This window comes from Bos indicus, chromosome 5 (assembly GCF_029378745.1).
Source record: "Bos indicus isolate NIAB-ARS_2022 breed Sahiwal x Tharparkar chromosome 5, NIAB-ARS_B.indTharparkar_mat_pri_1.0, whole genome shotgun sequence".
NCBI lineage: Eukaryota > Metazoa > Chordata > Mammalia > Artiodactyla > Bovidae > Bos > Bos indicus.
In genome coordinates this window covers 30,565,600-30,593,522 of record NC_091764.1, presented here as the reverse complement: position 1 = coordinate 30,593,522, position 27,923 = coordinate 30,565,600, and the positions used below count along the sequence as shown (strand labels likewise).

The following is a 27,923-nucleotide window of genomic DNA, read 5'->3' as shown; positions in this document are numbered from 1 at the left end:
TCCAGAAATAAACCCATATCTCTATGGTCAATTAATTTTTGACAAAGATGCCAAATCCATTCAAAATATTATGACTGGGTGGCTTAAAACAACAGAAATGAATTTTCTTACAGTTCCGGAGGTGACAAGTCCAAGATTAAGGTGCCAGCATGGTCAGCTTCTGGTGAGGGCTCTGTTTCTGGCTGGTAGACAGCTGTCTTCTCACTGTGCCTTCATTTGGGTGGGGGAGAGGAAGAGCAAGTTCTCTGATGTCTTATCTTACAAGGGCACTAATCTCATCATGCGAAATCCACCCTTATGACCCCACATAAACCTAGCTAATCTCCCATGGGCTCCATCTCCAAATACCATCACATGGGGGGGTTAGGTCTTCAACATATGAATTTGGGGGGATGCAGTTCATTCCTTAGCACTCCCTTTCCCCACAATACAACCTCCACAACTATAACGTATTATAGTATTTTTTTAAGTGAAAGATAAATAAATTTCTCTCTCATTTAAGCTACTGTTACATGGAACTTATCTTTATAATAAACCATATTACAATCTTTCTTTTTCTGAAGGAGAAATGGACTGATAAAGTATCACTATTGTTACTGGATCAAGGTCTGTCTAGCCCAAGAGATAATTTATACATTTTACAATACAGCCAAATTCTTTTATCTCTTTGCCCAGACTCATACATTTACTACCTTTAAAAGTTTATGTTAGAGAATAGAAAATGCTTGGGTTTTTTTTCTTTCTTTTCCATTGTGGTTTATTACAGGATATTGAGTATAGTTCCCTGTGCTATACAGTAAGACCTTTGCAGTTATCTATATTTTGCTAAGTCACTTCAGTTGTGTCCAACTCTGTGTTACCCCGTAGATGGCAGCCCACCAGGCTCCCCCGTCCCTGGGATCCTCCAGGCAAGAACACTGGAGTGGGTTGCCATTTCCTTCTCCAATGCATGTGAAAAGTGAAAAGTGAAAGTGAAGTCACTCAGTCGTGTCCGACTCCTAGCGACCCCATGGACTGCAGCCTGCCAGGCTCCTCTGTCCGTGGGATTTTCCAGGCAAGAGTACTGGAGTGGGGTGCCATCGCCTTCTCCTAGTTATCTGTATAGCAGTGTGTATATGTTAATCTCACATTCGTAATTTATCCCTCCCCCACCTCCTTTCCCTTTTGACAACCAGAAGTTTGTTTTCTATGTCTGTGAGTCTGTTTCTCTTTTGTAAATAATTCATTTGTATCATATGTTAGATTCCACATATAAGTGATACCATATTTTTCTTTCTCTGACTTACTTAGTGTGATAATCTTTAGTTGCACCCTTGCTGTCGTAAGTGGCATTATAATGGCTAAGTAGTACCCATTGTATATATGTACCACATCTTTATCCATTCATCTGTTGAAAGACATGTAGGCTCTTTCTATGTCTTGACCGTTGTAAATAGTGCTGCTATGAACACTGGGGTGCATATGTCTTTACAAATTAGAGTTTTTCCAGATATATGTCCAGGGGTGGGATAGCTAGATCCTATGGTATCTCTTTTTATTTATTTATTTTTTAAGGAATCTCCATACTGTTTTCCATAGTGACTGTACCAACTTACATTGTCACCAACAGTGTACGAGGATTCCTTTTTCTCCACACCCTGTCCAACATTTGTCATTTATAGACTTTAGGAAAATATTTATGTGCCTATTTTTGGTTGCACTGGGCCTTCATTGCCTGTGCACAGGTTTTCTCTAGTTGCAGCGAGCGGGGCTCCTCTCTGGCTGTGGTGTGAGCCTCTCACTGTGGTGGTCTCTGAGGATGTGGAGCCTGGGCTCTAGGCACAGGGGCTTCAGTGGCTGCAGCTCACTGGCTTAGCTGCCAGTGGCATGTGGAATCTTCTCAGACAAAGGACTGAACCAGTGTCCCTGGAATTGCAAGGTGGATTCTTAGCCACTGTACTACCAGGGAAGTCCTGTTATTTGTAGACTTTTTAATGATGGCCATTCTGACTGGTGTGAGGTAGCGCCTCATTATAGCTTTGATTTAGAAAATGCTTGCTTCTTAATATCTCAAATGAGGAAAGAAAAGTTGCAAATGATCATCACCACTGTCAGTCAATTCTGTGCTAGTCAAGATTTTAAAGGAGGAATACTAGCACCTTTCTTGTAGGAATGAGCTACCAGGTCAGGCCCATAGAGCTCGACTGTAAGTGAACCTCTTTGCTACCCCTTGTAAGACAAAAAGGAGTCTCAAGTATTTGAAATGAAAGAATAAACCTCTCCAGCAGAGGGCTAAGAAACCACAGTAGGTTATGTCTGTTGGGTATATTACTTTAAAAAATAAATTTAGTTAGTTTTGGCTGTGCTGGGTCTTCATTGCTATGCTGGCTTCTTGTCTAGTTGAGGCGAGCGGGGGCTACTCTGTAGTTGGGGTGCGTGGTCTTTTCATTGCAGCAGCCTCTCTTGTAGCAGAGCATGGGCTCCAGGGCACGTGGGCTTCAGCAGTTGTGGCACATGGACTCAGTAGTTGTGGCTCCCGGTCTCTAGGGCATGGGCTCAATAGTTGGCACACTGGCTTAGTGGCTCTGCTGAATATGGGATCCTCCCAGATTAGGAATTGAACCCGAGTCTCCTGCATTGGCAGGTGGATTCTTTACCACTGAGCCACCAGGGAAGCCCTTGGGTATATGAATCTTCAAATGAAGCAACTATAGAAAAATCCCTTTTTGGCTGATTTCTTTTTATTGTGAAATTTAAAATCTCAATTCATTAACTGGACTCTGGCAAAGAGAAGAGAGCCTACCTTATTTTGGTAAGTTCCTCAGATATTTGGTAAGGACAGTAAAAACCTTTGAAGTATTTTAGAGCAGGTGAATGACACGGTTTATTAAAGCAAAATGCCAGTCTTGAACTCATGGTTTTCAATACATTTAGATATAGAAATACAGGTGTAAATGTACTGAATTTGTGCATGTGTGTGTGTGTGTGTGTGTGTGTATGTGTGTGTGTGTCTATATAGAATATATGCCTCAGCTCTGTCCACTGAGAGGGCCTGGGGGTTAGAAATACCCTAATAGCTATGAGCACAGCTAGTGTCCAGCTCTTGGTTTTTAAATAACATTCTCCTCTAAAGGAACCAGAGCTCCTTGGAGAAATGGCTGATTCCAGAGCTGATGCAGGGAAAGTATAAATTGAGCCTGAAACATGTTTCTGTGCCAGAAAGGAAAAAAAAAAAAGAGCTAAAAAATGATGAACGCTAAAGAATACAAACACGCTGAAAGGATACAGTGGAAAACTTGAAAGGGCTCCTGCTGACCGAATTAGAAATGACTTGGGGAACAGGATAAGTAATATTAGTAATGGAATAACAGTCCACTGAATATCATAGGAATGTATGAATACATGGTGATATAGTTAAGTAGACAAAGTGAAAGTTTTTATGAGGAATGGAATATTTACATAGTATTATAGTTGTTGTTGAGTCGCTAAATCGTGTCTGATTCTTTTTTTGACCCCATGGACTGTAGCCCGCCAGGTTCTTCTGTCCATGGGATTTCCCAGGCAAGAATACTGGAGAGGGGTGCCATTCCCTTCTCTAGGGGATCTTCCCAAGTCCAGGGATCAAACCTAAGTCTCCTGCATTGGCAGGCAGATTCTCTACCACTGAGCCACCTAGGAAGGTGGCTCAAATTCAATATTGAAATACTTCACCCTAAATATTAATTACAAAGGATGAAGAGTGATTTATAGTGAAGAAACCTGGCAGATACCACTTCAATCAAATAATCAGAGTTCCGGGAAAAATGGACACAGGCACCACCTGATAGAATGAAGTAGAAGGAGAACAGCATCATTTCTGTGACAGTCCTGTCAGAGATGCATACCCTGAGTCTAATTACGAGGAAACATCAGGACAAACCCAAATTTAAGGACATTCTGCAAATAACTGGCGTGTCATTTTCAAAAGTGTCAGGTCATGAAAGTAGAGGATGAAGAACTGGGAACTTCCCTGGTAGTGCAGTGGCTAAGACTGAACTCTCAGTGCGGGGGATTGGGCTTTGATCCCCGCTCTGGGAACTAGATCCCACATGCTGGAGCTAAGAGCTTGCATGCCACAACTAAAGATTCTGCACGCTGCAACTAAGACCTGGTGCAGCCCAATAAATAAACTTTTTTTTTTTTTTTTAATGAAGAACTGTTCCAGATTGAAGGAGACTAAAGAGACATGACAACTAAATGCAACACGTGACTCTGGACCAAATTCTTTTGCTATAGAGGACATCACTCAGAAAGCTGGCAGAACTTGAATGGGGTCTGAAGGTTAGATGATAGGAATGTATAGGTGTTCTTTCCCTGATTTTGATGGCTGCACTGCGGTCATGCAGGAGAATGTCCTTGATAGTAGGAAATACGCCCTAAAGTACTGGGGGGAGATAAGGCAACATATTGGCAACTTACTCTGAAATGGCTGAGAAAAAATTTTGTGTGTACTACTCATGCAATTTTTCATAAGTTTCAGATTGTCTCACAAAAAAAGGCCATTCTTTGGAGAAACTTTAGATGGATTCTCACAAGTCAAGGTCAAGGCACTGTTACTGTTTAATATAATGTTGGAAGTTCACTACAGTGATGTAAGAAATAAACCAGCAGAGTCAAATAAAACAAAACAAAAAAATCTCAACAAAGAGTAAGACTGAAAGGTAATTTATAAAACTGTTTTGATTTGCAGAAGACATAATTATGTCTATAGAAAACCCAACAGAATCAATTGACAAACTAGGAAAACCAAGAAGTTCATTAAGGTTACAAGATAGAAAATCAATTATATTTCACTACAGACCTAAAGGAAATATTTGCAATGTCTAAAGTGGACACGGGATTAATATGCAGAATACACAGTGGCATCTTGTAAATCACCAGGAATAAAGACAGGAAAACCAATAGGAAAAAATGCACAAAGGAAACAAGGAGGCATTTCACAGAAGGAGAGCTCTGTGGGCTAATAAGAATGTGAAGTAACAGTCAAACTTACTGGTAATTAGAGAAATACAATGTAAAATAACATTGTTCACTTAATGTCCATTGAATTGTAAACATTAGACATTTGTACAATATCAAATGTTGGAAAGGACAGAGGTAATAACTTTCAAGTAACACTGAAAGCATCTATCAACTTTCAATGTGTAACACACTCTTATACATCAAGAGTGTAAACAGCTTCAGACTTTCTGAATAAATGGTCTGGAAGTACTTAGTGAAACTAAGTTTTCATAAATTTCATGATTCAGAAATTCCATTCCTGTATACATGTCCCAGAAAAATTCATGGAGGGTTTGCACGGGGCAACATATGATGGTTTTCTAGCACTATTAGTAGAAGTAGGGAATAAATAAGCAAAGCATGATGGATGCTTAGCATGGAATCCTATGCAGTTGTCAAAAGCAATGAATTAGATTATATACAGCACTAAGGATTGAGCCTAGAAACAGAGTTGACAAACAAAAAAAAAAGAGTAAAAATCAAATCATATGGGACTTCCCTGGTGGTCCAGTGGTTAAGACTATGCTTTCAGGCTTCCCTGGTAGCTCAGTGGGAAAAAAAATCCAGCTGCCAATTCAGGAGGCGCAAGTTCAATCCCTGATCCAGAAAGATCCCACGTGCCACAAAGTAACTCAGCTCCTGCACCACAACTATTGAGCGACTGCTCTGGAGCCCAGAAACACAACTACGGAGCCCTCGTGCCACAGCTACTGAAGCCCACTCACCCTGGAGTCCATGCTCTGCAACAAGAGAAGCCATCGCAATGACAAGCCTGCACACCCCAACTAGAGGGTAGCCCCCGCTCGCCGCAACTAGAGAAAAGCCCACACAGCAACAAAGATCCACTGCAGCCATAAATAAATTAAAAAAAAATTTTTTTTTTTAAAGACTGTGCTTTCACTGCAAGGGGCACAGGTTTGATCCCTGGTCAGAGGAAGTTCTGCATGCTGCACAGCATGGCAGGAAAAAAAAAAACATAGTTTGCACATACTCAGTCATGTTCTCGGAGAAGGCAATGGCACCCCACTCCAGTACTCTTGCCTGGAAAATCCCATGGACGGAGGAGCCTGGTGGGCTGCAGTCCATGGGGTCTCGAAGAGTCAGACACGACTGAGCGACGTCACTTTCACTTTTCACTTTCATGCATTGGAGAAGGAAATGGCAACCTACTCCAGTGTTCTTGCCTGGAGAATCCCAGGGACAGGGGAGCCTGGTGGGCTGCTGTCTATGGGGTCACACAGAGTCGGACACGACTGAAGCGACTTAGCAGCAGCAGCAGCAGTCATGTTCTACTCTTTTCAACTCTATGGACTGTAGCATGCCCGGCTCCTCTGTCCATGGAATTTTCCAGGCAAGAAATATTGAAGTGGGTTGCCATTTCCTTTTCCAAGCACACACACACACACACACACACACACACGGCAATGTTGTTTGTGCAAATTAAAAATACATACACTCATTAACCTGTAGTACTTTGAGTAATGAATCCCCAAAGATGTCCACATCTTAATCCTCTGAATCTCTAAGTTATTAACATCATATATGGCAAAAGGGACTTTACAGATGTAGTTAAGGATCTTAATATGGGGAGATTATCCTAGATTATATGGGTCAGACCAATATAATCACAAAGTCTTCATAAGAGGGAGGCAGGAGATCACAGTGTGAAGTAAATGTGACAACAGAACCAAGAAGTTAGCATTGATGGAAGAAGGGGCAACAAGCCAAGAAGTGCTGGCAACCTCTAGTAGCTTAAAAGGGCAAGCAAACAGATTCTCCTCTGAAGCCCCCAGAAGGAATGAATCCAGGCCAAACCTTGATATTAGACTTCTGACCCCCAGGGAATAAATTTGCATTATTTTAAGTTACTAAATTTGTGGTAATTTGTTACGGTAGCAATAGGAAACAAATATACAACCCTACATATTTTATAAATGTATGTGCTAAGTCGCTTCAGTCGTGTCCAGCTCTTTGCAACCCTATGGACTGTAGCCCACCAGGCTCATCTGTCCATGGGGGTTCTCCAGACAAGAGTACTGGAGTGGGTTGCCATGCCCTCTTCCAGGAGATCTTCCCAATCCAGAGATCGACTGTGTCTCTATGTCTCCTGCACTGACAGGAGGGTTCTTTACCACTAGCTCCACCTGGGAAACCCCATTTTATTCACATGCTTAATTAAAAACATATCAGTCATATTATAGTTCCGTCTATGGGGGAAAACAGGGAGTAAAGGGGGGGTAATAGAATAAAACAGGAGAAGTGGCTTCAGTTCAGTTCAGTCGCTTAGTCGTGTCCGACTCTTTGTAACCCCATGAATTGCAGCACGCCAGGCCTCCCTGTCCATCACCAACTCCTGGAGTTCACTCAAACTCATGTCCATCAAGTTGGTGATGCCATCCAGCCATCTCATTCTCTGTCGTCCCCTTCTCCTCCTGCCCCCAATCCCTCCCAGCATCAGAGTCTTTTCCAGTGAGTCAACTCTTCGCATGAGGTGGCCAAAGTACTGGAGTTTCAGCTTTAGCATCATTCCTTCCAAAGAATACCCAGGACTGATCTCCTTTAGGATGTACTGGTTGGATCTCCTTGCAGGCCAAGGGATTCTCAAGAGTCTTCTCCAACACCACAGTTCAAAAGCATCAATTCTTCGGCGCTCAGCTTTCTTCACAGTCCAACTCTCACATCCATACATGACAACTGGAAAATCCATAGCCTTGACTAGACGGACCTTTGTTGGCAAAGTAACGTCTCTGCTTTTGAATATGCTATCTAGGTTGGTCATAACTTTCCTTCCAAGGAGTAAGCGTCTTTTAATTTCATGGCTGCAGTCACCATCTGCAGTGATTTTGGAGCCCCCCAAAATAAAGTCTGACACTATTTCCCCAACTCCCCATATTCGAGCTCCAGCAAAGACAAACAGAAGCAGGTCACAGACTGCTCTATAGAAAATAGGTTAGATGCTATTATAAGTGTGGCAGATACTCTGATTATCAGCTCTTTTAAAGGCTTTTATGGTATAAAATCAGTCTCCCTTTTATGTTGATTCTGTGAAGGTAGTGCCCTGAGAAGCAAACATAAATATTTTGGTACCAGAAGGTATGTTGCTCATGGTAAATCACTGAATTTCTCTTACAAATTTGATTAGTGTGACCCCAAGACCGATTCTGGGTAGCCTGACAAACTCAAGTCTCCCGGCGTGTGGACTTGGACTGGGACCGTGCCGACTACCTTAAAATCGTAGAAAGCCCCTGAGCAGCCAGCCTCCAGCTTGGTGTTTCTCTACCCTTCGGACTTCAGCCTTACTCCTCTCTGTGTGCTGAACGTCTGGCAAAGGGCCTTACACACAGTAGGCGCACAGTATTTTTCGGCAGCCATCCCTGCTGATCTACTAGTTGGGATCTGGTACATTTGCTGTACCTGTTAGTGGAATGCGGTGACCCCCACCTTCCCTCCAGTCAGACCATCTTTCTAGTTTTATTACCTACTGTCCCATGTTCCATCTACCCCTGAGGACTTACTCTTCTCTGGACACTCTGGAGAAGTGTTCCTAGCCTTTGCAAGCACTGTGCTGAGTGACTAGAGGAGCCTTCCCTGTTGTAAAAAGGAAGCTCAAATATTCTCGGAGGTCTTTGCTATCTCTCCATGTATTCATTTGATCAATTATTCATTCATCTCTTGACTCATTCAACAAATATTGAACACCTCTACTGCCAGGAACAATGCAAGGCACTGAAAACATAATGTAAGCCAAAAATAAAAAGGTCACCACCTTCATGGAGGTCTAGCAGGAGAGCTCAGGTTTATAAATATGACATATTATGTTCACATTGGTGAATATACAATTACCAACTGAGATACAAGCTCTGAGGAAACACAGTTCTTTGAGTGCACATAACTAAGGAAACTTTCATTTTTTAGATTAGGGAGTGTTGTGACTAGAGGGGTTCAAGGAAGACTTCTATAAGAAAGTAATAGTGAACATCAATTTGGAGGCGTGAATCGGCATGCTGGGAAGTGTTCCAGACAGAGAGACTAGAAGAACATGACAAATGTCAAGGATTGGGAGTGGCAATGGAGTTGGAAAGCAGAGAAGAAGGGGAAAGTGATATAAGACGGGGAGTTGGAGCGGGGGTAAGTCAAGGCACAGTGGCAATATGATCAGGTTCACCTTTTGGAAAGCTTATTCTAGCTGCTAGAATTATTATGGATTATTGAGGACAGCAAGAGAGAACAGATGGTGGGAGGCTTTTGCAATCCTCTAGGGGAGATTAGGTTGAAGGTAACGAGGAGGAAGCAAGAAAATGAGTTCCAAAGATAATGAAAAGGTATGAAGAAGAAACTGGAAGGGGAGGGAAAGAGGAATTCAAGAATAACTCCAGGGTCGTGTGATAGGAAACACTGGCATCAGGGAGAGAATGTATGTGTCCTGCACATTTGAAGCCATGGCCCATTCCCCACTAGAGGGTAACCCCTCCCATCCTAACCAGGGTGTTCTAGGTTCTCTCGTTTTCACCCCCCTGCCTGCCAACAGGCAGATGCCACACCTCTCCCCAGTCCTCCAGGCTTGCTGTGCTGAGTTCCAATGATACTGGCCTTTTCTCTTTTTTGGCACTGAACTGTTTTATTTCAACCTTCAAACAATATGAAGAGGTAACAACCTCTGACGCCGAATCATGCAAAGTAACAATAAAGGGACCAAAAAATATCAACAACAAAAAGACAATCATTTATAGGTGTTTCACAGCAGTGCTTTGGCAGTACTGGCAAGTATTTCTGTCCAATGGTCTTCAACAAGAGGGGTCAGAATGAATCCCTTGACCTCAGCAGAAGAACCCCCACATTTCCCCCCGGGATAGTTTACACATTCTGAGTCACCACCACACACCACACCCCTACACTTGCCAGACTTTTGTAGTTCACATATTAGAACAAGTAACTATGCATTGTGTGTAATCACAACAAAACATAAAAATAAAAGTGCAGTAGAAAAGTAAAAGAACTCCCATGTTTCCAGTAAGGCATCAGGGAACTGCTGCTGGCTGGGCCCTTCATTTCACCAGTTTCAAAAGAAGTTTGACTTACATATCTCAGCAAACCCAATATTCAGAAGCTTAACCATCAGGCTCAAGTTGAAAGTTTAAAAAACAGTCTTCCTTGTGTGTGTGTGTGTGTGTGTGTGTGTGTGTGTGTAAATGTTTCATAGAAAACATGAAATCGAATTCTACTTTATTTTAAAAACTGAGTATTTTTAATAGTAAAAAAAAAAAAATATATATATATATATATATATATATATAAAGGGTTTTACTAGGTGGTAAAGAACCCACTTGCCAATGCAGCAGACATTAGAGACACCAGTTTGATCCCTGGGTCGGGAAGATCCCCTGGAGAAGAAAATAGCAATCCACTCCAGTATTCTTGCCTGGAGAATCCCATGGACAGAGGAGCCTTGTGGGCTACAGTCCATGGGGATTGCAAAGAGTCCAATGGGACTGAAGAGCCTTAGCACATATACATTTATATCTCTCTTTTTAAAAAAACATGTAATAACAGTGCTTCAGAAGACTGAACTTAACCCTCAACCCCTCACCCTCTCAAGTTGTCCAGCAGGCACAGACACATTAAGGCAAAGGTTCAGAGAGATGTGGCCGCCTCCGAGGTGGGCTGGGAACACGAGAGAAACACACTACACTCCTGCAAGGCCAGTTCAGAACAGCTTCTCCCTCCTGTTCACCAAGCTGTTCTACATCCCAAAGTAGGGTCTCTCCAATATGTTGATGAACAGGCCCATGTCCAGCATGCCTGGGATCATTTTGATAGCTGTGTTCACTTTACTCCATTTGTGGACCTGGTCAAACTTCCAGTCCAGGATAAAGTTCCCATTATCCCTCACCACACAACCTGCCTTGTTGACAGCCAGTGGAAGTTAAATCGCACCCCCAAACTTCTGGGTCCCGGTTCAGCTCACTGCGACATAGGCCATCGGATGACCTCGATGGGAATCCCCTTGTGCCACTGATTCCCGAGGTTCTTTGAATCTTTCCTAAAATCAGAGATCACAATGAAACGGATGGCTTTGCCGGCCACAATTTTCTGGGTGAGGTGGCCTCCACCGCCCTTGTGAGGTTGAGGTCTGCATCTACTTCATCAGCACCATTGATGGTGTGGCGGATCTCTGGTTCACTGAGAGGTAAGTCATACTGTAGGATAAGCTGATGGGCCTGGAAGGAAGTGGGAATACAAACGTGGTTCCGATTCCCTCGTTTCACTCTTTTAGCTATTCGTTGCACTGCGTGGACAATTGTAGAGTCACTACCAGTTCCCAGCACTTGGTTATTCCTCACCTCCTTCTCTGCCACGGCGCAGCCTGCCAGCTTCTTGGCCTCCTCCGCCTTTGACATCGTGGAAGGGCCCAGGCAGAGGTTGTTAACCTCCTTGCCCCGGGTACTTGTGCTGCCAGGGCCGAGCTGCACGCCTCTTCACGACTGCCCCAATGATTCTCATTTGAGTCTTCTTTCTTTTCTATGAAATGAAGACCATACCTCACCATTCATACAGCTTGAGTGAAAAAAAGAATTTTCTGACGTTGCCAAAAACCTTGGCTTTTTCTGTCCACTGAAGCTGGAAAGAAAAAATATGGAGGGAATTTGGAGGAAATAGAAAGGTGGCTTTAAATCTCGGCCAGCCTGGAGGGGAGAACATGCCTCAAGAACTGTGGCCCCTTCCCGCCCCCGCCAAAGAATCTGGGGGATCATATAGATGAGGGCTCACAGTCAGGGGTCAGTGATGTGGAACAAATGTGTAAGGATCTTGTATTTTTTTTTCCTCTTGCATTGTTTCAAAAACAGTAACAGACTGGAGTCAGGCTGTTGTTGTCTAGTCACTAAGTCTGATGCGACTCTTAGCAACCCAAAGGACTGTAGCCCACCAGGCTCCTCTGTCCATGGAATTATCCAGGCAGGAATATTGGAGTGGGTTGCCATTTCCTTCTCCACGGTGTAAGGTAGCCCAGCAGTTGGGTCCATTGTCTTTCATGAATTGTACTGTGGCCTCCTTTCTGTAGTATAAGAAAAAAAAGAGAGAGAGAACTACAAGGGGTGCTCTGCAAAGACTGCTGTAAAGGTGAGCACCAAACACAGGATGTGATTAGCATTGAGTTAGAATGTAACTAACAGAAGCTACAGGTGCACAATGTAGCTCACGCAGAGTTTAAAGGAGATACATATGTAGCTTACATATCAAGTTAGCCTTGATTGCCGACTACAGATCCGGAAGTTAAAGTGAAAAAAAAAAAAGAGCTCAGAAAAGGGCAAGAGAAAAAGGAAAACTTTTTTCTTTTTCACTGTAACCTTTCATTTTTGTTATTGTTAGTTCAATTTTCTCCAGACCTCTCCGCTCGTTTGGAGGCAGTTCCTCGACCCAGGCAGACTTTTCCCACAAAGTGTCTGGACAGGGTCCCCAAAGCTTGACGGCCTAACTGATCAGAGCTGAGTCAGTGGCTGGGGCCAGCCTCCAACACTGTCAGCTTGCAGGACGCAAGCCCTTCCACAATGCCGAGACTGGACCTTCCCGCACCAGTCCCGAGACCTCGCGAGAGTTCGCCAGCGCCCGTTGTTGCCCAGACTCAGAGCCGACGCCTTCCTGGACCTCAGAACGGTCTCCTCTTTCCTCTTCCACCCCGCGCTCCACTCTCGGATTGGCTGATTGAGTCGGGTCATTTTTTTTCCTGGCCAGAAAGCGGCTCGGCAACTAGTCCTTCTTTTGGCCCCGCCTCCGAGGCCTGTAGATTGGATAGCTGAATCTTGCGTCACGCGCTCCGCGGGAGCACAGACGAGCCAATCAGGAGCTTGGCGTATTTTACAAACTGGGGAAGTACCTGGAGCAGAGGCCCAGAGAGTCGGGGGGAAAAGCAAAGAAAGTGGGGGAGACCCTGAGGGGTTCAGGGGGAGGTGCGGCACGGAGATCTTGGAGGGAATGAGGGCTGCCGGCGCTCGTAGGGAAGAGAGGCAGTTCGGGGTCCTGGGACGAAAGAGTAGGCTCGGAGTGTCAGGAGATGACCGAAAAGCGCCCTTGCAGGCGCCGGGTCTTCTGGGCGCGTGGATTTGGGCGGAGGTAGGAGTATCTGGAATGTCAGGACCAAAGCCTCGAACTGGCTGACCTTTGATCCCTGATCCTTTTTTCTCCTTTTTAGTTGTAGTCGTCATGACCACCCTCCAAGCCCCGAAGGATCCTCTCCTCCGGGGTGTATCTCCCACTCCTAGCAAGATTCCCGTTCGCTCTCAGAGACGCCCACCTCTCCCCACAGTCAAACCCAGCGCCCTGGACCAGGAGAACCAAGATCCAAAGGTAAGAGGAGCCTGGGGGAACGAAGACAGTAGCTACAAGGAAGCAGCAATGCACCTCAACGCTGAGCTAAGCTTTTTTTCTCCCCTCCCCTAGAGATTGGGGCAGAAGCTCAGTATTCAGCGCCCCCTCGCAGACTCAGCAGGCCCCAGGTTGAAAGCCACACGCCAGACAGAGCAATCTGAGAAATTGGTGGGGAGCACTCAGCTCCGGAACCCCTTGGAGGAGCTCAGGCCTAGCCATGGGGGTCAAAATGTGGGCCCTAGGCCACCTCCCCAGACAGGTATCTGTTGGAGGCTGTAGAACTGGGTGGGAGAATGGGTTGGTGCAGTGGGGTTTGGGGGCTTTGTAGTCCTGCCTCTCCTGCTTACTATAATTCCTAGTCTCTGCTCCTAGAAAGCTCTTTGCTCTTAGAGGCCCTTTCTTTTCTTCAACAATGTGTCATCACTTCTAAAGCCTTTTCCGGCTCCTCTAGTCACTATCAATTGCTCTTTGTTCTAATGATTTGCTGAACTTTACTTGTTTGTTTATTCATTCATTTATCCATTCACTCATTCATTCTTTTATTAGATGTAACTTATGGGATCTAGACCTGGGCCAAGGCAGTGAAAGCACCGAGTTCTAACCAGTGTACCGCCCGGGAATTCCCTGCACTTCTCTTATAATATGTCCACACTTTGATTTGAATCTGTTACCCCTCTATAGTTTGATGTTACCTTCCTGAGGATGGGGGCTTTGTCGTATTCTTCTCTGGGTGGCAGTGTCTAGAATAGTGTCTTATGCAGATTAAAGTCCTATGAATGTTTGTTGAGCTGAGTTCAGCTATATGAGTCTCTTTGGCTCATGCACCTCAAGGTGACAATGCTAGGCTCCCCAGCCCCTCAGCCTCCCCTCCTTCCTATCCCTCCTCGCCTTTCCTTCTCTTTTTCCCTTGCAGAGGCTCCAGGGACCATAGAGTTTGTGGCTGACCCTGCAGCCCTGGCCACCATCCTGTCAGGTGAGGGGGTGAAGAGCTGTCGCCTGGGGCGCCAGCCCAGTCTGGCTCAGAGAGTACTGGTTCGAGGGACCCAGGGAGGCACCATCCGGAGGGGTCAGGTAATGAGCCGGGATAGGAGGAGATCAGGCTGGGGTAGGCTGAGGAGGGAATCCTGAGCCTGTACTGAGAGTCTCTTTTGGGGTCCTAGGATGCCCGGGCGTCTGCATATTTGGCCCCCAGAACCCCTACCCATCGACTGGACCCTGTCAGGGCTTCCTGCTTCTCAAGGCTGGAGGGACCAGGGCCTAGAGGTCGGACCTTGTGTCCCCAGAGGTTGGAGGCTCTGGTGAGTGTTCTTAAGGGGCTGATACTAAGTGTTCCTGGGAACTCCTAAGGACACAGCTGGGCCTTGGGATGGAAGGTAGCTCCTGGTAAGCAGAAGGGTTGTATGGAGGCCGATGGGGTTGGTGGTGAAACCTGAAGGTTTGGAGCCTGCTTCTGACTCTCCTTTTTCTTTTGCTCCTGTGTGGCTCAGATTCCACCTTCAGGATCTTCCTCTCACCCCTCTGCTCTTCCCTGTTTCCAGGAACTAAGAAGAGAGACCAGTGGCAGCAGCAAGTAAGGAGGGGGTCATTTGGAAAAGAATGATTCAGTATCTGATACAGGGTCCCTCAGGGCTGGGCCCTCTGGTAGCTTTAGGACTTCCCACCAGCCTGGAGGCGGGGCGGAGGGGAAAATCTGTGAATTCCCAGGGTGAACCCTTGCAGTGAAGTTCAGGCCTTCATAGTCCGGCCTCAATATGGCATCAGTTTCTTCAGGTTGTGAGGGGCGGAAGGGGAAAGAAATGAGAGGTGCCATCCCTTGTGTAGTGGCTAGAGCACAGACTGTGGGAACAAATGGGGTTTGGGTTTGATTCCTGACTCTCAGCACTTACAAGTTGTTCAAGCTTGCCTTACCTGCCAAGCTTCAGTTTCTTTAATCTGTCAAATGAGGACAATGTTTGTATCATCATTTGAAGTTGTTGTGAGAATTAGATGATGTTTGTAAAGCACTTTGCACAGTGCCCAGCTCATATCTGGTACTCAGTGACTGCTTGCCACTGTCCTTGTTGTCCTCAGGACTTCAGTGAGCCAGGCCTCAGGATCCCTTCCGGAGACGTCTGTGCAGCCTGGTGAGTGTGTCTGGCCATGGGGAGAGAACGTCAGCTGGGAGCCTGCTTGTAGGGAGCAAACCGAGAGAAAGCTCAGGAGGGCTGTGGCGGGAAGGCCAGATCAGGAGGAGACAGAGAGGAAGAGATCTTCTTCACAGGCCACAGGTTTGCCCGGTTACACTTGTGTCAGAGGAGGTGGTCCTCATTTGTATCCTCTCTCTGCCACTTCCTGCAAGATTTACCTTCGACTCACTGTCCTACGTCAGCGGCTTAGAGCCATCACCACACCCCTAGCCCACTCAGGGTATTCAGATTAATGAGTGACTTCTGAGTTCAAAGGGGTACTGGATGGGTCCCCAGGCTTGATGGTGCAGTGGTGGCTGTCAAACTGGCATACCCTTTCCGGAGGTTGCAAAACCATGTGCCAGACTTTGATGTGTGTTTCAGACACTACAGCAAATTTCCTGTCTCCTCCTAGCTTCCTCTCTCCCTGAAGGGGAACATGAAGTTGTCACTCAGTCAGATGAAGGAGGAGGTGGCCCCCTCGGCCTGGCCCAGCGGATACCATTAAAAGAAACCCGAGATAAAACCCACACCAGGGTGAGATGGGACCCTCCTGGGATTGGGGAAGGGGCAGAGGATGTACACGAGGGAGTCCCCAGCAGCACTGAGGATTGTGGGTAGAGCCAAACAGTCCCTGCTTGGATCTCAGCATGTTCATTGGGTCCTTGTTTGTCCCAGATGGACCCAAGCCCTCTCCAGAGTGGCACTGGCCCCTGGAGGTCTCCAGAGGTCACAGTCTGATACGTATTTAGGTCACTGTCAGGTCAGTGCTGAGAGTGAGACAGATCTGACAGCTCGTTCATTTCCTCCACACACAGGGGTTTATTGACCAGCTACTGTGTGCCAAGCACTGTTCTAGGTTCTGGATATACAATACGAAATAAGTTCACATTCTAGAAGGGGAGATAGAAAATAAATACTCATGTAAAATATATAGTATGTCAGATGGTTATAAGTTATCTGTTAAAAAAAAAAGGTACTAAATTGTTAGTTGCTCCAGTCATGTCCAACTGTTTGCAATTCCATGGACTACAACCCACCAGGGTACTCTGTCCATTGGATTTTCCAGGCAAGAATACTGGAGTAGGTAGCCATGCCCTCCTCCAGGGGATCTTCCCAACCCAGGGATCGAACCTGGGTCTCCTGCATTGCAGGCAGATTTTTTACTGTCTCAGCTACGAGGGAAGCCCCCAAGGTACTATAAGGGAAGGAGAACTGGAGGGAGTGGGTGGTATTGCAGTTGCAGGGGTCAAGGGAGTATCACTGAGGTGTGGCTACGTGAAGAGCAGAAAGAGTTGAGGGAGTGAGCCCCGCAGATATCTGAGGGAAGAACGTTCCAGGACATGAGAACTTCAGATGTACACAGGGGGTCTACCTGGTGTGCTTAAGAATTAGCAAAAAAGCAAGGCTAAAGCAGAATAAGGAGAGGAAGTAAGAAGTTAGAGCAATGACAGAATCGGGCTGGGTAAGGATTTATAAACAAGCATAAGACCTTGGCTATGACTTGGAATGAGTGGAAAGCCAAGGAGAGGGGAATGACCAAGGGAGGGATATGATTTGATTAGCTCTTAAAGAATCACACTGGCTGCTGAAGTGAGAACAAGACAGAGCAGTGCCAAGTGGGAGGGATCACTCTTCCACCTGGTTCTTCTCCACAGGACGGCTGTGACTCCTGCCTGATGCCCTCCCCTGGCCAAGCAGTGCCACCTGCCATCACCCGGCCATCACCCTTTGGACGGGCTCAGCGTGTACCATCCCCTGGCCCCTCAGCTCCAGTTTGTATCTGTAGCTACTGGGGGCTGGGCAAGGGCAGAACAGTCTGGCTGGGATCCCTGCTGGGTCTCGATCTGTCCCTGCTCAGCCACCCCTGTCTCTCCCCAGATCTCATATTCAGTGTTGCGGCGTCTTGCCACCCGCCCCAGAACCCAGTTCACACCGCTCCCATCAGCCTCCAGAGTTCAGCAGGTAAGAGAGGGCAGGGGAGGTCACAGGCCTAGGCCAGGACTGGGGGAGGAAGAGGATGATGGATGGGTACAGGAAGTCATGGCATCTCACTTCTGACCCAGGCCCGAGGGTTGAGTGGCCTCTCCCCTCAACCTTGCCCTGAAGAGCCTGCCCTGCCCTGGGTAAGTATCTGAACTTCCCCATCCTGAGATACCTGATTCTGTCCTGTTGATCTCAGGCCCAGCGTTTTTGAGGCAGGTGGGCTCTTAAGAAAAAGCTGCCTAACCCTCCAACTCTCCCTGCTTCTCTGTTGCCCCTTCTAATCCAAGTCTGGGGACACTCAGTTAAGGACCTGATCCCTTTCTCATGAGGGTTGGACTCAAAGTAGTCTTCTTCTTACCCCAGCCTGGCTTCCTCATGTGACCCCTCTCCTCCCATGTGGCAGGAGCAGATTGCAGTCCGGTTATTTGACCAGGAGAGTGGTATAAGGTTGCAGGAGGGGCCTGGGAAGCCACCCGTGTCGACTTCTTACGGACCCCACCCCAGTCGAACCCCCAACCTCCAGGAGCTGAAGATGCAGGTGGGCTGGTGTGGGTAACAGCTTCAATGGCTGATGGACACTGACAGGGCTGGGACTGAGAAATAGGAGTGGGGGAGGGTGGGCATGGGAATAGGACAGAGTGGGTACAGACATGCTGTTGACATCAAGCTCTCTCCTGCCTACAGCGCATCAGTATCCTGCAGCAGCTTTTGCGGCAGGAAGTGGAGGGGCTGGCAGAGGGCAAGTGTGCCCCCCTTAATGAAAGCTCCTCTCTGGATATGGTGGAACTTCAGCCCCTGCTGGCTGAGATTTCTAGAACTCTGAATGCCCCTGAAAAAATACCGGGGGCTTTTCACCTTTCTGGACTGTTACAGCACCCTGAGCTGCCAAAACCCTACTTTCCAGAGGAGTGTGGGAAGCCAGATCCCTGCCCTAGAGCGGAGCCTGAGATCGCCCCGCCCTGCCCTCCAGCTGAGCAAGGCCCCCCAGAGTCCTGCCATGGGAGGGGGCCTGAGAAACCAGAGCTCTCCACCCAGGAGCAGCCTGAGGCATCAGGGCCCAGCCCTCCAGCAGAACCTGGACCCCTTCAGGCCTGCCCCCAGGGGCAGATAGGACTCCCAGAGCCCTCCACTAGGGTAGATCCAGGGGTATCAGAAGCCTGCTCCCTGGAACTCAGAAATCCAGAGTCAAGTCCACGGCCCCGCACCAGTCAGTGGGCTCCAGCGACCACCAGCCTGACCTTCTCCTCCCAGCGCCCACTTTGTGCCAGCCCCCCTATCCGCTCACTCCAGTCTCTGAAGCCCTCACCGGGCCCGGCAGGTAAGGAGTTGCTTGGGTGGGGTTGTGAACAAAGGAGGTTATCATCTCTTGCTGGGAGCAGGGCCTGCCCTGCACCAGATGATCCCATGCTTTCTTTCCCCTGCCTGCCTTGCCCCAGCCTAGCTCTCCCATTGGGGTGGGCGGGTGGGTGGTATGGCACCTTCAGCCCTGTACTCCTAATTGGCTTGGCCCTGGTGGGGGGTGGGATAGGGCGGTATGTGGTGGGAGTCTTGGACTTCAGAGTCCACCCTGAACTCTCCATGGCCCCTGGCCCTCAGGTGCCAGCCATCCGGCCGCTCGGACCATGGCCCTGAGGCAGCGCCTCAAAGCATGTCTGACTGCCATCCACGGCTTCCACGAGGCCTGCCTGGACGATGAGTGTGCCTTCTACACCAGCCGAGCCCCTCCCTCAGGCCTCACCAGGGTCTGCACCAACCCCGTGGCCATGTTGCTGGAATGGCAGGACGCCCTGGTGAGCCTGCCGTCCACAGCCAGCTGTACCTGCACAGAGGCCTGTGGGAAGTGGGGGCAGGGGGCGGCCTCGGCTTCTTTACAGTGGGAAGAGCTGGGTACAGTTCAAGAATGGCTGGGCTGTGACAAAGTCTTTTTTCTCCTTAGTGTTTTATTCCAGTTGGTGATGCTGCCCCACAGGATTCTCCGTCATGAGGCATCTGCGTCCACTCACCCCTGTCCTGTCTTGCTCCTTCCTTTTAACCTTATTTATTTTCCACACCGTGGATTGGAACTGACACCCTTTTGTCCTTCAATAAAGTTTCTCAAGTGTCCAAGTGTCTTTTCCTGTGGTCCTGCCTAGGCCAGCTACTGCTGTGTTGTTCTTGTCCACATGGTGGCAGTGTTCTCCAACTTAGAGGTCAGCCCTGGGTTCTCCCCCTCCCCCAGACTCCCTCACCTAGGAACTGACCAGGTCACCCCACCTCTGTCCACCCTACCCTCCCAGTAGGCTCTATGAGTGAATCTGTTGGGGGTGGAGGTGAATGTAGGACTTTGGGGACCTGCTTTTCTCCTTCTTCCTTGAAATCTTGGCCACTCCCAGGAGCCATCAGCAACTCACTCATCACATAGAGCTCCCTAGAACTCTTCCCCCCTGCATCATCAGCAAAAAGCAGAAGCACCAGACCCATATCTCTGAGATCATCCCTTGTTAGTGTCACTCTGGTTGGTGTCCCCTCTAGTAGAAGGCCTCAAAGCTCTCCTGAAGCTGACACCCTTGCCATATCAGAGTAGAAACCCTGGGCCACTCCCCTCTGCTCCCAGAGGCAGACCTTGCCAGGGATAATTAAACCTTGGCCTCTGACAGAGTGTAATAGGGTACGGGTCCTTGAGAGGAGTGAGGAAGGGTTCAGCCACTTTCCCCTATTCTGCACCAAGTTAAGAGGCACCCACATTCTCCAACTTTACTTTATTGGAAGAGGCAGCAGCAGCTGTAGCCCCAGGGCCTAACCCAGATGGGGGTGATATGGAGACTGTACAGGATGAGTTTTAAGTGCTAAGAAAGAACCAACTGGTTCCCCCAGTTCACAGGAAGACTGCCAAAGCTAGAGCCTGAAGCCTGAAAATGGAGATGAGGGAAGAAGAGATGGCAGAGAAGTCATGACAGGACCAGCGCCCACCCCGTCTCCTCTCCCCCCACCCAGATGCGTTCTCCCTTCCCCAAAGCCAGCGTTTCCCTTCTGTTTTCTGCTTTCCATGCCTCTGTGCTACAGCCAGTGAAACTTCCCTAGCTCCCAGCTGAAGAGAGGGCCATGACCTGTGACCCGCGCCGCTCTGCTGCCCCGGCTTTCACAGGCATGTGCACGGATGCTGGTGGTCCCTTCCCGAGTTGCTCTGCTCCTCCCACCGGCTTGCTCAGCTCCCCAGCCACGTAGTTACACCCCGGAGCACTAAGAGTCCGCCCATTAAGGCCACCTCCCGTATCCGGAGGGTCGGTCCACCGCCAGGCTCTCAAAGGATGGGGCGGCGCCTTGGGTGGAGCAAGCTGAAGGTGGTAGGGAGGGGAGCAGAGGCGAAGGGCGAGCGAGGGCGCCCGGGAACGGAGTCCGGCTCAGTCTGGGTAGATGATGAAGCCAGAGAAGGTGCTGTACTTGTTGGTGTTACCGCCGTGCACCTTCCCGCCGTCCAGCTTGATGAAGACTTCGTCGCCCACATCCAGGTGCAGGATCACGCTGTTGCTGGCGTAGTCGTAGTTCTGGTCGGCATCCTGGGCGATGGCGCTGGCCCGGACCTAGTAGGGAGAACAGGACAACCCACTCACGCTTTCTACGGAGCTAGGGTGAGGAGGGTTCAGTCAGGGAGGTGGAACTGGACCTGTGAAAGCGATACGTTGGTAACAGACTGCAGGGGTCCGGAAAGACAAGGTGCTTCGCAGGCACCGCCATTCATTCGCTCACTGCCGGGAAGTGGGCAAGTTTCACGCTTTCTGTGGTCCTCCATTTGAGCTATAAGGTGGGAGGTAATAATAGAACCTACCTCATCAGGTTGTTTGGATTAAATGAGTTATTACATATGAAGTGTGTTAAAACACTGCTTGGCACAAAGGAAACGCTATATAGATTTTCTATTAGTATTATCATTTAAAAAATAAGAGTTCGATTGTAGAATAATTTCTAAGATTCTGAACCCGCTTTGACCTCCTAAACTCGTGTTCCCATCCCCCGGTGACAGGGCACAGGCATGCCTGTACGTGTGCAAGCAAGGGTGCGGGCTGTGGGAAGGTGCCAGTCTATATATTTGCCCCTCCTAGCCCCGAGGGTGCCCCGACGTGGGGGTCGCTTTCCGCCCCAACAGGTAGCCCCTCCCCTTTCTGGTCTTGTTGCTGCAGGTCGCCTCGAGCCGCCAGCCCCCTCCCAGCCCCCCTCTTCCTGTCCCGCGGGGGCTGGTTATTAACTCATTAATTATTCATCATTATTCTAATCACTATTTACCGTCCCCAGGGCCGCAGCGCCCGCACCACAGAATACAGAGTGGGAGCCGCGGGGCCCTCCCCCCTCGGGAACTGACACACTCTAGATACACACACCCACCCCCATGGCCCCTCACAGACACCCCACATAGACCAGGCACACCTACTCAGTGCCACAGGCAGGTAGACATCGCTCCACTCTCACACCTCCGAACCCCGCACCTACACACTTCATCATGCACATACACTCTACAGTCTAATACACACACACTCTCACTCCCTTTCCCTGGGTTCCTGGGGTGGCTCTGCTGGGAGGAGACCCCAGAATAGTGCCTGCAGGTCTTGGAGGCGAAAGGTGCTGCAGCTGTAGCAAGACCTGGGGTTTGGACAGCTGAGAGAAGCTGGCCAGATGCGCCTGGTCAAATGACCCCATGGGACAGCAGGGTGAGGAGGTCACAGCTCAGCCCTAACCTTACACCCCTGGCTTCCAGCAGCCCAGGCACAGTTCCCCACCCCTACCCCAAGGCCTCTCTCCCTCCCTGCTGCGTGTCTGGGGGCGGAGGCCAGACCCTGAGCTGAGTCTTTGGGGCTTTTCTCCCAAGCTAAGGCAGCAGAGACTCCGACTCTGACCACAGGACCCTGCTGGGGTCCGCGGCTTCTGTCCTTTGCCTCCTTCCTTCTCCCAAATTCATTCCTGCAGGCCACCTGGCTGGCCCTTGAGCTGCCACATCTTCTACCTCTGCCTACTGACTCCGTATTAGCTGAGGGTAAAGGCCACTCTAAAACCAGGGACCCCAGGCCTTGGGACTAGCAATAGAGTTGCCTGGGAAATGAGCAAGTGTTTTCTTTCTTTTTTACTTTATCCTAAAAAATCCAAGCTGAATGCCCCCACACGGGAGCAGCTACCAACTGCCCACCACCTGAAACTCAGATTCCATGCTAATTTGAAAGAGCCAGACTCTGGGAACTAGCCCATGGAGCGACTGTGTAACCTGAAGGCCCGCAGAGCTGCAAGAGACAGAATGAGAAAAGAGGCTAGTTGGCAGGGTGAGATACCAGAGAGGTTTGGTGTAAGTTGCCTACAGATGGACTGTGAGGTAGCAGCTGCTTATACAATAAGATTTGCCTTTTAATTCTGACACCATTCCTAACGTCCCTGTGAGACCCTGGGCAGGTCATTTCCTTTCTCTGGCCCCCAATTCCTTTTCGGCTAAGTGAAGCGATTTCTAAGTTCTTGGCAAGCTGTCCTTCTTGGATTTAGTGACGCTGTTTGGGGAAGAGATTCGGGTTGTGTACTGAAAGCAGGGGGATTTAGAAAGCTTCCCTGTCTTGGGCTGGGTGGGAGAGGGGCATCTCACCTGTCCATTCTTCATCAAGTCGGCCCACATGCTGGTGCCATCACCGCCGCGCATCAGCACATGGTAAGCGAAGAAGTAGACACCCGGCATGGGGCAAGTGAACTTGCCACTGGCCGCCTCATAGGCGTTGCCTACGTTGGTCACCACGTCGTCGAAGCGCAGCACCTCGTAACCCTCATGTGGCCGCCGCAGGCCAGCATAGAAGGCAATTCGAGGCACGTAGCCGGCAGGGGGCGCCACTCCGCCGGGGCCTGGGCCGGGAGGGCCCGGAGGACCCGGCCTGCCCGGCTCTCCTGGAGGCCCTCTAGGACCTGGTGGTCCCGGGGGCCCTCGCAGACCTGCCTTCCCGCGCCGGCCCGCCTCTCCCTTGGCGCCGGGAGGAAAGGGGGGCACGGAGGCGGGTGCGCCGTCGGGTCCTGGGCCTCGCGGCCCGTGCGGGTCGCACACCATGCGGCAGCGACCCAGCATTTCGTAGTGCGCCGGCCCCTGGGAGCTGTGCACTAGCAGCGGAATGGCCACCAGCAGCAGCAGCACCATGGCCACCCCGACGGCCGCGCCCGCCACCCGCTTGCGGCGGCTCAGCCGCGACGCGGCCAGGGCTAGCAGGTCCTCCTCACTCTTGGGCGCAATGGTGCCGGAGGCCTGGGGCTTCCTGCGGGCCCCGGAGGCGGTGGCCGGGCTCGGGCTTGGGTCGGAACCCCCCCGACGGCTGCGCCCGGCACCCCCACCCCTTCGGGCTTCCGCCTCAGCGGTGCCGTTCCCCAAACCTTCCGTCAAGGCGGAGGTTCCCCCGTGGACCAGAGGCAGCTCCAGACGGTTCAGAGTCCGTGGTCCTCTATTACCCTCTCGTTCAATCTAACGTTCCAGGGCGCCTGAAATCTGCGGCTTCTCGGACGGCTGGTTTCTTAACGGATCTAGGATGCCTGCTCTCCGGACAGCTGCTTTCTCGAGGATGGCGGCGCCTAGGTCCCCGGCTACCCAGACGGATCGTTCCAGCTGGAGCTGGGACTGCTCTCCGCGCTCTGGACGTCCCGAACTCTGCGCTGTGGGTGATGCCCACCGGACGCGACCTCCTCTGCAGGTTTGCGCTCTGGCTCTCGGCGAGCCCTGACCCACCTTTCTACCCTAGCCGCGGCCCCAGCCCCCTGCTGGAGCCCTGGCCCCACGTCTCCCTCCTGCTAGCGCTTTCCCTCTCTGCGTCCCTAACCTTCCTCCCCTCCCTCCCTGGGCGGCAGTGCGGGTGGTGTGAGCCGGCGCGCGGCGGGAGCCGCTATAAGCGGCCGGGGGAGGGGGGGCTGCCGAGCGACCCCTGGCGCCCAGAGAGGGAAGCGTGGAGGCGGGGCAGGCCTCGGCCCCAGTCCCGCGTCCCCCCAGCCTCTCGGTTCCTGACCCGCTCTAAGCCAGTTCTGCAGGGATTCACCGCCCCCACCCTATCCTTACTTTCACCCTCTACCCTGAGTTTGGTATTCCCGGAGCTTGAAGGAGGCCACAAATAGCGATGGGATAAAAAGCGGTCGAGATACACATAAGAAGATAGAGGTAGATTCCTGAGCAAAAATGAGCCCTCCCCGGCTCCCCCCACCCCCACCAAAAAAAAAAAAAAAAAAAGCCCGCAACCAAACAAAAAGGACTAGGAAAGAATCGAAATTTGCCACTCAGTGCCCATGACCAAATAATATATGGTCAAGGGTTCAACGGGTACGTGTTGGCCCGAACTGGAAAAGGCAAATCTGCAGGCACCTCTACTACCCTCGACCCCCAGTGTTGAGGGGCGCAGAGCAAACGAGCGAGCGAGGGAACAGAGTGAGAAAACAGACCAGCCCGGGAAAGCAAGCAGGAAACCTACAGGGAAGCAGAGAAGGAGCTACAGAGAAATCAAAGGGACGGAAAGCCAAATAGAGACGCAGAGACAGAGACAAAGCTTGGAAAAGAGACTCACTGACAGCCCCAGAGGGGGAGAGGGAGAGACAGAGACGGAGAGAGAGAGACGGGAGCCAAGACAGGTTGACAGATCGAGAGAGAAATGTAAATGGCGCGCTGCAGAGAGACACCCAGGTCCGTGTTCGGACTCCAATGTGACATATCAACTGTGGGGAAGACGCGGAGGCGGGGCGCTTCTTGGAGCAGTGTGGTAGGCTCTGGGCCTGTGCATTGTGACAGTGTGCTGGCAAGTGTGGACGTGTCCATGGGACCCTGGCCTTGTGTGTCCCTGGGTGAGTGGGATTGTGGATCGTGTGTTGTCTTTGTGTGTATATATGTGAGGGCTGTTGGAAGGGAGGTTTTATATTTGTCTGTTTCCTAGTCCCTAAATGTGGTACCCCACAAATGTCATCTCTCCTGTCTCAGGACTGAAGTGTTGAGTTTACTGGGGAGAAAGAGTCAGAAGGCCCTGCAGGCCCAGCCCAGCCCCACCACTGCCCTTGTCCTAGACCTTGGCCAGCACCAGGATCTCTGCCCCTTCCCCCTCCCTCAAAGGGCTGTGGTCAGATGGAAACTCAGAGAAGTTGGACCTCACATAACAAATGCTTGGCGGAGGGATTTGAAATTGGTTATGCAAAGTAATAGAGCAAATAATGCAGATTCAGTGCTAGGCATCCTCCTGTGAGAGGTGAGTGGTCATTCCGGTGGCCAAGAGGAAACATCCTTCCTCAGGATCTGGCCCCTCGAGGGGAAATTTCCTACTCACAGGGTCTCCGGGGGCCAGAAGCTTGAAGAAGGAGTCCCAGGACTGGCAAACTGGGATATTTGGAGGCCCTGGAGGTAGACAACTGCAAAGGATCTCTTAGAGACTAGGATAAGCCACTACTGTAATGTATAAAAGTACAATAGATAAAATGAGAGTCCAGGATACATCAGGGCATGATTATTGGGTGGAAAGTGATTCCTTCATCTCTTGTTTCCTGTTCCCCTTCTCTGCACCTTCCAGCCCATTATGGTGCAGGAAGAAAGAGGTTGCTGAGGCTTGGCCTGTTGGAGGGAGGCCCCCTATGTGCTTGAAAGGGTTGGGAGAGAAAGGATTGGCAGTCAGTGGGGGAGGGGCCTCCTCCAACCATAAATACAAATTTTATTCAAGGTCTTTGTCGCCATTTGTCTTCCTCGGGGGGCTAAGGGCCATGTCGCCCCGTGCATGTCTAATTCCAAATCTGCTCCCCCAGGCTGGATGATGGATGGATCAGAGAGGAGAGAGCAGGCCAGGGCTCACACTGGCCTCCCTGGCCGATCCTCAAGCCCCATCGACCCCAGGTCCTTCCACCTCTCCCTCCTCCTCCCCCTTCTCCCACCACCCACTCACTAAAGGCCCTCTCTGCTCAGCCCTGCTCCGCACCCCTCTCTCCGACTTACCAAGGCCCTCTTTTTGAGCTCCTCCACCTCAGCCCTTTTCAGGTCCTAGCCCTCTTCTCTCTGGAGCTTGCCTTCTCCTCCTGTCCCCAGCCCAGACTGTGAGCTTCGGTGACCAGCAGGGCTGCAAGGCGGCAGCGGGTGTGTGTGGTGGGGGAAGCAGGCTTGGCTCACAGGAGCCGAGGGGCAGCTCCATGAATTTATTCATGTTCTGTTGCTCTTTCCCCACACTCTGGAATGAAGCTGCCAGCTCACCAGGTCCTTATTGCTTCCCCTGCAGCTGTCACATTCGGCTGAGGAGGGATCTGGGTAGGGTCAAGGCCAGCTAGTGCTCCTGGGGCCAGAAGCCAAGTGTCTGGGCTCAAGAGGAACTGCTGGGGCCCAGGCTGGGTCTGGAACAATTTATTCAGAGCTCCTTGGGCAAACTGAACTGGGAGACCCAGGGAGGTGATGTGGTTGGGAATGGGAAATAGGTAGAGAGATGTGATTCAGGGCACAGAATGGGCAGTGAAGGAGGGGAGAGGGGAGGAAGGCTTTGAGTCCCCTAGGTGCCCCTTATTGAAAAGCACAGCCAAATCTGAATTCTGCCTTACCCTCTGTCCTTGACTCTGCACTAACCCTGACCCTAATCCCAAAGTATCCACTTGACACTTCTCCAATCGTAAAATAAACCCTAACTCCATAACCTGATACAAAATGGAACTCATCCTCACTGTTCTGTCCTGGAACCCAGGGGTCTCCCAAGAATTTTCCCCAGGGCTTACAACCAGGTGTGTGTCAGAGTTCTGAGGACTAGACTTTAGATTAGCATGTGATTAGCATATGATTTGCATGTGCTATATCCCTTCTACTCTGAGGAAGTTTTCTTGTTAAAATTTTATGAAGTCTAGCTGAAAGGTCCTGGCTCCTTGAAGTTTTTCTCTTTTTATTCCTTCTCCCACACTCCTTGTCACAGACCCCTTCAAGGGAAGAAAGAGAGTGAGGAAATGAGCAATAGAAAACTCGTGCTAGGAAAGATCCTGGCAGTGTGATTGCTTCCTGTCACTTGAAGGATAACCTCCACAAGCCTGTTTCCTCACCTTTAAGAGCAGAGGAACCAGCTGGTTGATGTTACATTAAGATAAAAGGAAATGCCTCTCTCCCCCATGCACCCTCTCCTTCCCCACCTTTCGGGGCCATTATACTGTGGTTCCTCTCCACTTTCCTCCATCCCACCCCACATACACACACTCTGGCTTTCAGTCCCTACATGCTAACATCACACAGTTCTGGAAGCAATCTGAGTTGCATGGTACCAGACTCCTGGTATGAAGAGAAAGGAAAATTGCCCACCTGAGAGGACAGGGAATAACACAGATAGGGAAATAGTATGATCGAGTGCTTACAGTATTTTAGAGCTGTTACAAGTAAGTTCTCTCATTGCATCCTCGATGCATCCCTGAGGGGTGGATATA

General features: G+C 49.9%; 2 protein-coding genes and 1 pseudogene across 5 annotated transcripts; 1 reads left to right on the top strand and 2 right to left on the bottom strand.

Moving 5' to 3' along the window:
• Window positions 1-10,302: 10,302 nt before the first annotated feature.
• LOC109558357 (ribose-5-phosphate isomerase pseudogene) lies at window positions 10,303-11,495 on the bottom strand (annotated as a pseudogene).
• Window positions 11,496-12,886: 1,391 nt separating this feature from the next.
• On the top strand, window positions 12,887-19,640 carry TROAP (trophinin associated protein). Of its 3 annotated transcripts, XM_070789170.1 has the most exons (15): window positions 12,887-12,965; window positions 13,208-13,362; window positions 13,456-13,642; window positions 14,297-14,454; window positions 14,544-14,681; window positions 14,871-14,953; window positions 15,454-15,506; window positions 15,964-16,085; window positions 17,207-17,323; window positions 17,430-17,513; window positions 17,615-17,674; window positions 17,938-18,072; window positions 18,219-18,852; window positions 19,131-19,324; window positions 19,471-19,640. In XM_070789170.1, the coding sequence occupies exons 2-15, from the start codon at window positions 13,219-13,221 to the stop codon at window positions 19,516-19,518; spliced, it is 2,157 nt and encodes a 718-aa protein (XP_070645271.1). In that variant the 5' UTR covers window positions 12,887-12,965; window positions 13,208-13,218; the 3' UTR covers window positions 19,519-19,640. The 3 variants fall into 3 exon arrangements, with proteins under 3 accessions (XP_070645271.1, XP_019816215.2, XP_070645272.1); XM_019960656.2 differs by lacking the exon at window positions 12,887-12,965 and having other exon boundaries at window positions 12,978-13,362; window positions 14,922-14,953; XM_070789171.1 differs by lacking the exons at window positions 12,887-12,965; window positions 17,615-17,674 and having other exon boundaries at window positions 12,978-13,362.
• A 615-nt stretch (window positions 19,641-20,255) lies between these two features.
• On the bottom strand, window positions 20,256-24,496 carry C1QL4 (complement C1q like 4). 2 transcript variants are annotated; one of them, XM_070789169.1, is made up of 3 exons: window positions 23,131-24,496; window positions 20,955-21,094; window positions 20,256-20,422 (listed from the first exon to the last, which is right to left on the bottom strand). In XM_070789169.1, the coding sequence occupies exons 1-3, from the start codon at window positions 23,665-23,667 to the stop codon at window positions 20,389-20,391; spliced, it is 711 nt and encodes a 236-aa protein (XP_070645270.1). In that variant the 5' UTR covers window positions 23,668-24,496; the 3' UTR covers window positions 20,256-20,388. The 2 variants fall into 2 exon arrangements, with proteins under 2 accessions (XP_070645270.1, XP_019815357.2); XM_019959798.2 differs by having other exon boundaries at window positions 20,256-21,094.
• Window positions 24,497-27,923: the final 3,427 nt, after the last annotated feature.

Coding starts and splice junctions, on each gene's coding strand:
- TROAP (XM_070789170.1), top strand. CDS start 13,219: ATGACCACCCTCCAAGCCCCGAAGGATCCTCTCCTCCGGGGTGTATCT. Junction 15,507..15,963: donor GGAGACGTCTGTGCAGCCTG/GTGAGTGTGTCT, acceptor GTCTCCTCCTAG/CTTCCTCTCTCCCTGAAGGG. Junction 18,853..19,130: donor GCCCTCACCGGGCCCGGCAG/GTAAGGAGTTGC, acceptor CCTGGCCCTCAG/GTGCCAGCCATCCGGCCGCT.
- C1QL4 (XM_019959798.2), bottom strand. CDS start 23,667: ATGGTGCTGCTGCTGCTGGTGGCCATTCCGCTGCTAGTGCACAGCTCC. Junction 21,095..23,130: donor ACTTGATGAAGAATGGACAG/GTGAGATGCCCC, acceptor TCTCCCTACTAG/GTCCGGGCCAGCGCCATCGC.